At 61.6% G+C, this 13,472-nt stretch overlaps 2 protein-coding genes across 2 annotated transcripts; both read right to left on the bottom strand.

The window, feature by feature from the left end:
* Nucleotides 1-166: 166 nt before the first annotated feature.
* On the bottom strand, nt 167-2,159 carry PNPO (pyridoxamine 5'-phosphate oxidase). Its single transcript, XM_057407473.1, has 6 exons — nt 1,939-2,159; nt 1,128-1,227; nt 928-981; nt 590-718; nt 440-510; nt 167-365 (listed from the first exon to the last, which is right to left on the bottom strand). Exons 1-6 carry the CDS (start codon nt 2,157-2,159, stop codon nt 200-202), a joined length of 741 nt encoding a protein of 246 aa, XP_057263456.1. The 3' UTR covers nt 167-199.
* Nucleotides 2,160-5,706: 3,547 nt separating this feature from the next.
* On the bottom strand, nt 5,707-12,890 carry SP2 (Sp2 transcription factor). The gene is made up of 6 exons (XM_057407468.1): nt 12,567-12,890; nt 11,084-12,037; nt 9,903-10,236; nt 7,629-7,803; nt 6,363-6,556; nt 5,707-6,113 (listed from the first exon to the last, which is right to left on the bottom strand). The coding sequence occupies exons 1-6, from the start codon at nt 12,627-12,629 to the stop codon at nt 6,013-6,015; spliced, it is 1,821 nt and encodes a 606-aa protein (XP_057263451.1). The 5' UTR covers nt 12,630-12,890; the 3' UTR covers nt 5,707-6,012.
* Between the last annotated feature and the right edge of the window lie 582 nt (nt 12,891-13,472).

Genomic DNA, 13,472 nt, shown 5'->3' with positions numbered 1-13,472 from the left:
GGTCCATCCACAACCATGAACGTGATGAATTCAGCAGGAGCAGGTGGGGAAGGAGCCGGTCAATGGGGCTGGAGCAGAGCCCCACACACCCACAGCACCCCCCCTCCCAGCGCTGGGTGCGGAGCAGGGCAGCTTCCGACCCCATTCCCAAGGGATAAGCACGGACAACGCTCCCAATGGCCAGGGGACAGCGGTGGCATCAGGGTGACAAGCGCTCGAAGACCCACGGGCCCTCGCCGCGGTGGCTCATGGCACCCAGGGGCTCGGAGCCGTCCCGCAGCCGCCGGAAGACGATGCGGTCGTGCAGGCGGTTGGTCTGCCCCTGCCAGAACTCCACCACGTCCGGGTGCAGGATGTAACCCCCCCTGGCACAGGACCACGGGGCTCAGTGGGGGCCGGCGGGCAGCAGCCCCGCGCCGCAGCACCCCGCAGCACTCACCAGTACGGCGGCTTCGGCACCGGCACGTCCCGGTACCGCTCCTCCAGCTCCGCGTTCCTCTTCCTTAGGTACTGCAGGGGAAGCGGGTGAGCGGGAGGGAAGCACCGGAGCTGCCAGGGCCGTTCCGTGGGGAGCGGGGTGGCTGCTCACCTCCCTGTCTGGAATGACGGTGCTCTGCCGGCTCACCACAGCCCCAATCTGGCTGCTCCTGGGGCGGGAATGGAAGTACCGCTCCGATTCCTCCTCCGGCAGCCGCTTCACCGAGCCCTCGATGCGGACCTGTGCCGGGCACCGTCACGCCATCAATGGGGCCTCAGAGACCCCATGGGAGGAACTGCCCCGACCACCCCAATAATGGGCACTTCTCATCCCCCTCATCCAAGTGGGAGCCCCAAACTCCCACCCCAAGTGCAGAGCGCCCACGTGCCAAGGGCCTAACCTATGGGTGCTCCCTCTGCTCCCCATATCCCCGGGGGAACACAACTCACCTGCCGGTTGAGGGGCTCCCAGTAGAAGACCAGGGAGGCGAAGGGATTCATATCCTGGGATGCGATGGGGAGAAGACGTGAGCGACCAGAGGAACCCCACAGGTGTGCGGTGCAGGACCCAACCTGGGGCTGCTTCACCTCTCTGAGAGCCACAGCCCCGGTGTTCCCCTGCCTTGGATCCCCCATAGCTGCAGCCTCACCAGCTCCTTCCCCTTGCGGCTCTCGTGGTTGGTGAAGAAGCGGAAACCATCCTGCCCGAAGCCCTTCAGCAGCACCATGCGGGCCGAGGGCTTCCCGTCCCTGCAGAGGGGATCACAGAAACACCATGGGATGGGTTGGGTTGGAAGGGACCTTAAAGCTCCTCCAGCTCCAACCCCTGCCACGGGCAGGGACCCCTTCCACTGGAGCAGCTTGCTCCAAGCCCCTGTGTCCAACCTGGCCTTGAGCACTGCCAGGGATGGGGCAGCCACAGCTTCTCTGGGCACCCTGTGCCAGCGCCTCAGCACCCTCACAGGGAAGAGCTTCTACCCATCCCATGTGGCTGCGTGCCCCACGGATGCTGTGCACTGCAGCCATGGGTGTCCCCAGCATCATCCCCAGCAACCCTGCTCTGTCCTCACAGGCTGGGGGGCTCCAGCTCTGCTCCTTGCCTAAGAGCTCATCTCATCTCCCCTCAGGCAGGTTCAAGCCATTCCCCTTGGCCTGTCCCTACATCCCTTGTCCCAAACCCCTCTCCAGCTTTCCTGCAGCCCCTTCAGGCACTGGAGCTGCTCTCAGGTCTCCCCTTCAGGAGCCTTCTCTTCTCCAGGCTGCCCCAGCCCAGCTCTCCCAGCCTGGCTCCAGAGCAGAGCTGCTCCAGCCCCCGCAGCATCCTTGATGCACGGGGACGATCCCCTCCCTCCATGACCATGATGCTCCCCTTGAGGCTCTCACCTCTCCAACCCATCCAGATCCCAATGGGAAGCTCCGTGTCGTTCCGTGTCCCCCCCATATCCCCCTCCCCACCCTCACCTGGTGCAGGTCGCCAAGCACATGGCATTGGCCTCCCCGATGTCCGGGCAGCTCACGGCCTCCTCGAACCAGGCTCGGAACTGCTGGATGGGGTCACGGGAGACCAAGTTCTGCTCCTCGAAGGCCTGGGGACAGCGGGGACACGGTGAAGGGGGGGGCACAGCAGAGACAAGGGCACGACCAAGGCATGGATCCCCCCCCCCCAACCCCGGGTGATCCATGCAGGGGATGGGGTGACCCCAGCTCCGTGGTAAGGGGGGGAACCCGGGGGGGGTCACCCCAATAGAGGGGCACAATGAGCACGGGGGGGGGGGGGGGCACCCCATTCCCACTGTCACCACCAGCACGTGTGTGGGGCACTGCAGGCCTCGGGCCAGCCCTGGGCGGGGGGGGGGGGGGGCACGGCGGCCCCAGGTCACAGCCGGACCAGGGACCCATCGCCCCCCCCGCCCCGTGGCGGAGCCAAGCGTCACCCCCCGCCCCGCAATGGTCCCGTCCAAGGCCATGCCGCTCCCCGCCTCACAGCCAATAGGAAGCGTCCTCCGCAGTGACGGATGAGGAGCGCTTGGAGCCAATTGGAGGAGGAGGGGGCGGGACGAAGAAACCCGGAAGGAGTGCGAGGGCTGTAAACAGACACATGGAGGGGCTCTTAAAGGTACAGCGTCCTGCGGGGGAGCCGGGGGAAGGGAAGGGGGGCACGGGCTGCAGGACAGTGGAGAGGAGCGGGGGGGAAAGAGGAAGGTGGGGGCAAGACATGGGCTGAGGGGAGGGGGGACCCTGGGGATGGAGGCAATGGGGACAGAGTGGGGGCAATGGGGATGGAGGCAATGGGGACAGAGTGGGGGCAATGGGGATGGAGGCAATGGGGACAGAGTGGGGGCAATGGGGATGGAGGCAATGGGGATGGAGGCAATGGGGATGGAGGCAATGGGAACAGAGTGGGGGCAATGGGGATGGAGGCAATGGGGATGGAGGCAATGGGGATGGAGGCAATGGGGACAGAGTGGGGGCAATGGGGATGGAGGCAATGGGGATGGAGGCAATGGGGACGGAGTGAGGGCAATGGGGATGGAGGCAATGGGGACAGAGTGGGGGCAATGGGGATGGAGGCAATGGGGACACAGCTGGGACAAGAGGGGGGTGCAGGAGATGGGGGACCCGGACCCCAGAACCCCCCCTCAGACCCAGCCGGGGCGGCGGGAGGTACCGGGCACATCCCTGTGTCCCCCATGGGGAGGGGGCTGTGAGCCCCACACTGAGCCCGCTCCATCCCCGGGCTGGGTGAGGAGACCGCAGCAGCGCAGGGTGACGGTGCTGGTCTCGGGCACCCGCTGCATTGGTAACGGCAGCAGGGCCGGGAGTCACGGGAATGGGTTGGAAGGGAGCTTAGAGCACATCCAGCTCCAACCACATGCCACGGGCAGGGACCCCTTCCATAGAGCAGCTTGCTCCAAGCCTCTGGGCCTTGAGCACTGCCAGGGATGGGGCAGTCACAGCTTCTCTGGGCACCCTGTGCCAGCACCTCAGCACCCTCACAGGGAAGAGCTTCTGCCTTGTATCCAACCTGAACTTGCCCTCTTCCAGTTTGAACCCATCACCCCTTGTCCTATCGCTACAGCCTCTGATGAAGAGCCCCTATCCAGCATCCAGCCATGGGGACCCAGTCTGTGGGTGGCACTGGGACAGATGAGGGGAGCACAGACGGAGTGGGACGGGGATGTGCTGGTCCTGACCATGGCTGCACACCCGCTGTGACCCCACAAGCATCAGTAACAGCAACGTCCAGTTCCTCAAGAGGCTGGTGGGGCTGCTGGAGAGCAACATGGCCACAGAGGTGGGTCTTGATCCCCACGTCTCCCTGTGTACCCATCCCATGTGGCTGCGTGCCCCACGGATGCTGTGCACTGCAGCCATGGGTGTCCCCAGCATCATCCCCAGCAACCCCACTCTGTCCCCACAGGCTGGAGGGCTCCAGCCCTGCTCCTCACCCACCCCAAGGGAGCAGAGCTGTGCCCCGGCTGACATCCCCCAGAGCCCCCACCGCCTGCCTGGAGGCTCCAGCCCCTGCCCCAGCACCGAGGAGGGGCCCGGCCCCCCCCAGCCATGCTCACTGACACCCCATGCCTCTGGGAGCAGAGCAGGGGGCACCCGGTGCCCGGCAGCCCCTGCGCTGGGCATCTCCTGTCGAGGTGGGTGGAAGGGCTGGATGGGGCTCCTGGGGTGTCACCGGGCACGGAGCTGTGGTTGGAGTGGAGGGGACACAGAATTGGCCCCAAGGTCTGGAGTGTGTCAGAGTACCCCAGGGTCTCCATCCAGGACCCAGACGAGAGCTCTCCCCCTTCACCCCAGGAGAACGGGAGGCCCAGAGTGGAGCTGGTGCCCAACTTGGGGGTCTGCATCACCCACCCGCAGCTGCACAACCTCTTGCAGGGCGCCAGGGACAAGCCCAAGCTCATGACCCGGTGCCTGCTCAGGTTCTTCACATGGGAGACGCTGGCCCGGTCCTCAGCCACAGGGCAGTGCATTGCCCACACCACCACCACCACGGAGCATCCCCTCCGCCTGCCTGTGCCTGTGGTCAGTGCCATCAAAGGTAGGGGGGTGCAGGAGGGTGGGATGGGGTGAGGGGGTCCCATGGCCACGGTGCCCCCCACAAACGGGGTCTGGCCCCTGCAGAGGACGTCACCAGCATGTGTGGCTGCAGCTTCAACGCCGTCATCAACACCAAGTGCGGCACATCCCGGCGCACCGGGAAGGAGCTGGTGGAGAAGATGGAGTGAGCTGAGACCCAGGTGAGGTTCCACGTGGAGGGGATGAACCCAGAGCTCTCTCTGGTGCCGCAGACAGGGAGAGAGAGGACCAGGAGGGATGTGCCGGGATGTCGGGATCGTGTCCTTGTGCTTACAGCCAGAGGATTCACCCTGCAGACACCAACTGGGGCAGCCCCATGGTGGTAGAGCTCATGGCCACGTGTCCTGCTCGCTCCAGCAGCAGGGAATGGGTGCTGGCAGGGATAAGGGCTGGTTGCGATGCCAGTGCTGGTGTCCCTCAGTGCCACATGCTGATCCAGCAGCCCTGGGGGCACATCCAGGCCTGTTTTCCTGTAAATCAGTTAATTTCCAGCGACGTTTGGGATTCCTGTTAATAAACCCACTTGGTTTCTGGCCGAGGAAGCTCTTTGCTGCCCTGGTCCCACACGGTGCCAGCTCAGGAGAGCAAGGACCATGGTGGCAGACGCTGCACTCTGGTGACTACGTTTATTTAGCAAGGCAAGCTCCCGGCTGGCTCCACAGCTCCAGCTCATGGAGTGTAAGAGCTCTGTCGCCTCCTGCAGGAAACAACCCTGGGCGGTTACAACTCCAAAATAAAGCAGATTTGGTTTAATTTAAAAGCTCCAAAATAACAAGCCATATTGGTTTTTTTTCTTTTTGAAACACGTAGTAAACACAAAAGCAATAGAATCTATGGTACAATGTACACTATACACAGGGTGGAGGGCAGCAGGGGAGGGAAAGGGACTCGCGTCCCGAAATCGGTGAGGAAATGCCACGTCGCTTGGGAAAGGGGAAGTGGGGAGAGCGAAATCATTGGAGGGAAAGGAAAAACAAGCCTTCAGTGTGGGAAAACAAGGCAATGTTAGGAGAAAAAGGGGGCAAAACGGGCAGCAGAAATTAAATAGATTCCAAAGAGTGCTCACAAAACACAGTGCTCGTCATCGGGAGCGGGGAGCGTAAGGCAACGATCTCCATAGAAAAAAAGGGACCTTCCAAAGGGGTTATATAGATATTTATAGCTATTTATAGACTTTAAATATAAAGTAGGAATGTGCTGTGGAGCCTCTCCCAGCCCGCCCGCACCGGCGTGCGCAGTCCCCTCCGTACCCGGCTCCGGAATGCTGCTGGATCCCGGGATCCGCAGGGAGGTTCGGCCCCTCGCCCCCTTTGGAAGCGGCTGCTGCATGGTGCCATCGGCCAAGGGCAGGAGGATGTCCCCGAGGGCTCCTCTCCGTGGCACTGCTGGGTGGGGACCCCCTGGCTGGGCTCTGTCCGCTCGGCCGTGGGGCAGCCCCTGGCCCTACAAGTTCTTGGTGACCAGGTGGGTTTTATAGTGCTTCGTGAGGTGGTCGCTCCGCATGAAGCGCTTCTGGCACTGCGCGCACTCGAAGCGCTTGTCACCTGCGGGGAAGAGCAGATGTGGGTCAGGAGGTGACAGCCACCCACCTGCTTCTAGCCCTACAGCCACCGCCAGGACAGGGGGGCAGCAACACCCATCCAACCGGTCCCCATTGCAGCCCCTTCCCGTGTCACACCCCCCATCAGAGACAGCTGAGACCCCCCCAGGACAACTTCGTGGTGGCCCGGATCCATCCCAATCCTTATCCGAGCGCATCCCAAGGGCTGGGCTGGAGGCAACGGGGCACAGACCTGTGTGCGTGCGCGCGTGCCGCTGCAGCTCGTCGCTGCGTGTGAAGCGCTTCCCGCAGAACACCCAGTTGCAGACGAAGGGGCGCTCGCCCGTGTGCAGGCGCACGTGGGCGCGCAGCAGCGAGGTCTTGCGGAAGGTCCTGCCGCACTCGGGGATGTGGCAGATGTGCTTCTTCTTCCCTGCATCGCCCGGCCTGCGGAGGGAAGCCAGGGGTAGGAACACCGTGGAATGGGTTGGGTTGGAAGGGAGATTAAAGCTCATCCAGTTCCAACCACATGCCACGGGCAGGGACCCCTTCCATAGAGCAGCTTGCTCCAAGCTCCTGGGCCTTGAGCACTGCCAGGGATGGGGCAGCCACAGCTTCTCTGGGCACCCTGTGCCAGCGCCTCAGCACCCTCACAGCGAAGAGCTTCTGCCTTGTATCCAACCTGAACTTCCCCTGTTTCAGTTTGAACCCGTCACCCCTTGTCTTATTGCTACAGCCTCTGATGAAGAGCCCCTCTCCAGCATCCAGCCATGGGGACCCAGTCTGTGGGTGGCACTGGGACAGATGAGGGGACCACGGACGGAGTGGGATGGGGATGTGCTGGTCCTGCCCATGGCTGAGCACCCTCTGTGACCCCGCAGGCATCAGTAACAGCAACGTCCAGTTCCTCAAGAGGCTGGTGGGGCTGCTGAAGAGCAACGTGGCCACAGAGGTGGGTCTTGATCCCCACGTGTCCCTGTGTACCCATCCCATGTGGCTGCGTGCCCCACGGATGCTGTGCACTGCAGCCATGGGTGTCCCCAGCATCATCCCCAGCAACCCTGCTCTGTCCTCACAGGCTGGGGGGCTCCAGCTCTGCTCCTCGCCTAAGAGCTCATCTCAGTCTCCCCTCTGGCAGGTTCAAGCCATTCCCCTTGGCCTGTCCCTACATCCCTTGTCCCAAGCCCCTCTCCAGGTTTCCTGCAGCCCCTTTAGGCACTGGAGCTGCTCTAAGGTCTCCCCTTCAGGAGCCTTCTCTTCTCCAGGCTGCCCCAGCCCAGCTCTCTCAGCCTGGCTCCAGAGCAGAGCTGCTCCAGCCCTTACAGCATCCCCATGCCCTCCTCTGCCCTTATCCATCCCCTCCACGTCCCTCTTGTGCTGCTGCCCCAGAGCTGGATCAGGAGTGCAGGGGAGAGTCCCCAGAGCACCACAGAGGGGGAGAATCCCCTCCCTCAACCTCCTCAGCCTCAGGTATGGATGCTGGTCCTGCAGGGCTGCCCATGTCCCGCTCCACACTCACTTCTTGTCCCCATCCTTGCAGTTGGGGCAGGTACACGCCATCCGCCGCCTCTTCTCCCCGGGCTGAGCCTCTCCGGACAGCGCTTGCTCCATCTGGAGCTGGATCTGGGTCGGGCTCAGGCCGCTGATGGTCAGGTTGTTGCCGGACACGTTCTGCACAGTGAGCTGCTGCTGGCCTGGGGAGGAAAAGGGGAGGGGGGGGAAGTCAGGCTCTGCCCCTCAGCTCTCACCCACACATCCAACCCCTGCTCAACTGGGGATAGCAGAAACCCTCCAGAGGTGGCTGGATGGAGGCAAGACCCCCCCCATTGCATGTGGGACAGGACACCCCAGGTCTCAAAGCCCCCAACCCCGCATGCAGCACTGCCCCTCCACGTGCTGAGCCCCCCCTAAAGGTGGAGGTTTTGCGGTGGGGGACAGGAAGAGGGGGGGGGGGTGGTAAGTCCCTTTTTTTCTGAATATACTGTGCGGTTTTTCAAAGTTTTTGGTTGTTTTTTGACCCTTCGGGGTGGGGCAAGGACCAAAGAGGAAACAAAAAAAGAAACTTTGAAAAAACGTGCAATATATTGACCAAAAAAAACGGGACTTACCCCGGAGCCCCAGGGGCCGCTCCACGCTCGGGCGTCACGGAGGCGGCAGCCTGGGCCGTGCACAGCACCCGGCAGCCGTGACAGGGGCTGGAAAGAAGAAGAAGGGGAGGGGAGGGAGGGGGGGGTGTCAGCGTCAGCAAGCGGGATCACTGCTCCCGGAGCAGTGGGAAGGATGAGGAGGAGCGGGATGTGAGAGCGGAGCCAAGGAGGGGTGAGAGCAGGGAGGGAAGGTGGGCGCAGGCAGAGCGAAGGGGCCACGGTATCCATTGGGAAGCCGAGGGGCTGGGCAGCCCTTTGGAAGTGCTGCCGTGTTCGGGCTGAGACCAGGCTCAACCCATTGCGTACATGGGCAGCACCCAGCAGGTCCTACTTGTCCCTACCCCAGCCAGGGCTGCAACACAGTCCCTGCCCTGCGGCACAGCAGCAACATCTGCCTGTGGCATCGCTCCTGTCTGGCCCCATGTTCACATGCAAAGCAGCAATTAAACACCCCCTTAAAGCAGCCCCGGCGAGGACGGTGGCTGCGGAGGAGGAGGAAACCACACTGGGCACTGCTTTATGCTGACAGCATTTGGTTAAGCCAAGAAAGAACAGCTTCCAACTGCAAACCCCAGGCAGGGCTGCTGCTGAGGGAGAAACCAGCACGAGGCAGCAGGTCTGTCTGGATCAGAGAGCAGATAAAACTCCCTCAGACACAGCTCCCTCCCCTCGGCTCCCTGTGGCACCCACGCCACCGGGCTGGGGAAGGCTTGTGGGGCAGGACAGGAGGACAGAGCTGCTGCTGGGACGTGCCTCTGCTGGCGGCTGTCTGCGGCTCATAGACTGCTCCAGCTGCCAGCCAGGGCCACATCTGGCTGGTTTTGGCTTAAAGCACTTGACCCACAGAGGTGAGGGGCTGGGTTCACTCTCTTGCAATGGTGATCCCTCGCTTACAGAGCCTGTGTGTGTGAAAGCAGCTCTCCTGGAAGCCCAAACCAGCAGCCATCGATGGTGATGGGGTGATCTTTGGAAGGGGCTGCTGGTGGGAAAACCCTGGTGCACCATGGCCCAATGCCTGGCTGGTCCCAGCTCTCGGGCAGAAACACTGGCACAGGGTGCCCAGAGAAGCTGTGGCTGCCCCATCCCTGGCAGTGTTCAAGGCCAGGTTGGACACAGGGGCTTGGAGCAAGCTGCTCCAGTGGAAGGGGTCCCTGCCCGTGGCAGGGGTTGGAACTGGATGAGCTTTAAGCTCCCTTCCAACCCAAACCATTCCATGGTTCTATGTAAGAATAAAGACACCCATCTCACCCCAAGGGGCTGAGCCTCCCCCTGCCCTGAGCTCAGGAGCAACCAGAGCTGGTCTGGGCTCAGCCCTGCCCTCAGACGTGTCCTGCAGCTCGGCACAACCACAAAGCTCTGACCCTGCAGGCGCCTGCCTCTCCAACCCACCCTCCCTGACACAGCTCAACCAGGACAGGCTTGGAAACACCCAGCAGAGCCCCCAAAGAGGCACCCTACGAAAACACTCGGGGAGTGTTTTCTCCTGGAGAAGTCGATGACATTTAACAACCAGCAACACTCAAAACCTCAGGGCACAAAGGGATCTGTTTATAAATCTACAATCAGCCAGCTGCAAAGCAAAGCGGTGCCGCTAGCATGGGGGGCTTCGTGTTCCACCTCCTGCTGCCCCACATGGCACTGCCCACCTCCGGTGTTGGTGATGGTGACAGGCACACCCTGCACTTGCACGCCGTTGATGTTGATGGTCTGCATGGCCTGTGCCGCGGCCGCCAGCTGCGCCGCGCTCAGGCTGATGATGCCTCCGGCCGGAGCGATCTTGGGCAGGGTGCGCTCCTTGCGCACGGCGGCTTTCCTGCTGCTGCTGTTGCTGCTGCTGCTGCTGCCGCCGCTGGAAACCCCCGTGCCGGAGCTGCGGGACACGGGGCTGCTGCAAGAGGTCCCAGACGGAGCCACGGTGATGGCCGGGGCTTCCTGGAGCAGCACTGTCTGCAGCTCACCCGATGGGGTTTTGAAGTAGACCTGAGGGCAAGGTGGGGGGGGGAGAAAAGAGGGATGAGAACAGGCACTGACACCAGGGAGAGCCCCACTCCACCGTCCCCACATAACCCCAGGCATGCCATGAGCCAAGGAGCAGGTGTCCAAGCATTTAAAGACCCTTTATGGGCCTCCTGAAGAAAGGTCCCAGCCTTTTGTGGCTGCTCCCACCTTGCAGCCAAAGGCAACACAGTCCGACTGTGAGCCCCCATCTCCCCAGAGCAGGCTGCCTCATCCCAACCCCAGCTGGTGGCACAGCAGAGCTTCCAAGGACACTGTGCTCCTACAGGTCCTTCCAGTGTGTGAAGGGGGCTAAAAGGATGCTGCAGAGGGACTCTCCATCAGGGACTGCAGTGATAGGACAAGGGGTGATGGGTTCAAACTGAAAGAGGGGAAGTTCAGGTTGGATACAAGGAAGAAGTTCTTCCCTGTGAGGGTGCTGAGGCGCTGACATAGGTTGCCCAGAGAGGTGGTGAATGCTCCATCCCTGGCAGTGCTCAAGGCCAGGTTGGACAGGGATTCTGGTGACACGGTCTAGTGTGAGGCACCCCTCCCACGGCAGAGGGCTGGAACTGGGTGATCTTAAGGTCCTTTCCAACCCATTCTATGGTTCTATGGTAAAAGCAGATGGCCAGCAAGGGAGACTTCATAAAGCCCTGCTGAGAGAGCCACTGTGCTCCCAGCCCTCCACACAAGCAATCCCTGAAGTGGATGCCAAGTTGGGAATCTGGTCCTCCCAAAAACCTTTCTAAAACACCCGGGTGAGGGCTCAGAGGAGAACCAGTGCAGAGGACCTGGAGGAGGAAGAGGAGGAGGACTCAGGAGGCAGTACCTGGGTAGGAGCAGGTTCCGTCGTCTGGATCTGGAAGTTCTGGGAGGGTTTTTGGGGGACGGTGGGGAGCGTGGCCGAGGCAGCCTGCACCACACGCAGGGCCTGCTGAGGGATCTGCACCACTTGCTGCTCCTGCTTGGGCTGCACCACTTGGACCTGCTGCACCACGGCCGGCTGGCCGGAGCCGGGGCTCTGCACGATCAGCAGGTTGTTGCCCGCTTGGATGATGTTCTCCGCCGTGGTCTCTATCAACACGGTCTCCACCTGCTCGGCCACGGCCACCGTGGTGGTGGGCTGGGTGGGGGACATGGCTTTCTTCCGAGGCTTTTTGATGGGTTTTGAGGTGCTTTCTGCCACGAGCTGAGCCTGGGCACCCGGCTCGGCAGCGTTCACCAGGTTGTTCACGGGCAGGGTGAGAGTCACGTTGCTGCCGCCACCGCTTAACTTGACCACGCTGCTCGTGCCCTGCGCTGGGGAAGCTCCAGCCTTCTGCACCGGAGCTGGTTTGATGGGCACGGGCTTGTGAGAGGAAGACGAAGAGGTGAGGATGGCTTGATTCGTGCCCGGAATAATCTGGATCTGGTTGGGCTGCACCTGGATGGTCTGACCCCCCGTGGCCTGGATCTGGGGCACCGCCTGGTACTGGATGTTGGTGGTGGACGAGCGGGTCCCCTTGTTGATGACAGTTGGGTTCTGGATGGCAAAAACCAGCTGCCCCCCGGGGTAGGAGGTGCTGACCTGAGAGCCCTGGATCTGGAAGACGTTCCCTTTCGACGACAGGATCCCAAAGCTGTTCTTACTGGAGCCCAGCGGGAGCGGAGCGGGTTTGATGGGGACGAGCTTGCGCGGCGTTGGCTGAGGAGGGGCAGGAGGAGTCACGACGGCTTCTGCTGCGGGGGGGCCGATTTTGCTACATGTCGCTGCGAGGAGGGCAAGAGGAGAAGGTTGGGAGTCCTGGGGAGCAAAGGAGGAGATGGGCACGTTAGAGACAGGGGCTTGTGCCACACAGCTGGAGATGCGGCCAGCGAAGGAGAGGGTACACGCTGTCAAAAGCGAGCCAGTCCATGCCAATGAGACACCCCTTGTTAAGGGAACTGCTTAATTACCCCCTACATGTGTGTCTAAATGAATCCCCTCACGCTGCTTTCAGCCATCAGGCTGGGGACCACCTTTTACTTGTGTGCCTGCGTTCTTACAGCCTCCACAAAGCTCCAAGTACCCTGCAATGACGCTGGTATCACGTAACCTGGAGTGTCCCAGGCAGCTTTAATTCCAAGACCCCCTTGTGCTAACATGATCCATGAGGAAAACACATGGAAACAACACCCCAGAAGAGCTGGGAACAAGCCCAGAGGGCAGCTCCCAGCCTGCCCTGCAATCTGCCCTCCTCCTGATGCTGCAATGCTGGCTGCAGCGGAGGCAGGAGGGGTTGAAGGACGTGGTGTTTGCTGTCCTGCACCCCAGGACACGGCCCTGCACTCACCTGGGCGCTGGAGGCGGCCGGCTGCAGGTATTCACTGGGGCTGACGGCAGCAGTCGCAGCCATGCTGCCTCTGGATCTGCAAGGAGGAAGCACAGGGATGGAGGAGTGAGACCAGCAGCAAGAGCTGCAGCACAAGGCCCCGATGCCCGAGGGGCTCTCCCTTCATCCTCCAACCACACTCATAAGCCTTCAACAGGGGGGGTTATAAAGGGGCCAGAGAAATCCCATCATCTCATCACCTTCTCCCTCCATTCCATGGGATCTCTGTTTGCCAGCAAAGGGAAGTGGCAGTTACAGTGAGCTGCAGCCTTCACCTGACCGGCACTGACAGAGCCCATCACTGGATCCCCTGGGCTGACAGAGCCCATCACCACGCCGAGTCTCTATGGAATTCAAAGGCACTTAAGGGACTAGAGGGGGAATGTGAGGATGGGGGTGATCCTTTGTCCTTTCCTTGAGAGTTTGGAATCTCCAACACCCATTCCTTCTGCTGCCCCCAACGCTGCAGGGTGATAACACCGAGGCCGAGGCTCTTCTTGGCACTGGTGCAGCTACAGGAGCTTCTTTTGAAGGGTTCAAGCCAGCAAAGCCAGGGAAAGAGACTCCTAAACCCTCACCCTTTGCTAAAGCTTTTGTTCTGGACTAGGAAGACATTTCATCCTTGACATCTCCCCCATCCCACAGCCGCTTGTGTGGCTCCACACCTTGACAGTATTTGCCTCAATAAAGTGCCAGAGGGAACCCGTCTGAGCTGGAACACTCTTGATGACGGCTGCTGACAACGGCCTGACTTCACAGAGGGAATTATGGCTCTCTGAGGAACGTGCCTACTTCAGGTTTACCCCAAAGCGCAGCCCCATGCATCCCCATGGCAATGGGAAGCCAGTGCTGTGGGATGCTTGGATG

This window comes from Pezoporus wallicus, unplaced genomic scaffold, assembly GCF_028554395.1.
Source record: "Pezoporus wallicus isolate ANWC-B61680 ecotype Strahan unplaced genomic scaffold, APGP_CSIRO_Pwel_v1 contig_10881, whole genome shotgun sequence".
Taxonomy (NCBI): Eukaryota; Metazoa; Chordata; class Aves; order Psittaciformes; family Psittacidae; genus Pezoporus; species Pezoporus wallicus.
The sequence above is the reverse complement of the archived record's forward strand: the minus strand, read 5'-3'. Positions and strand labels throughout refer to the sequence as shown.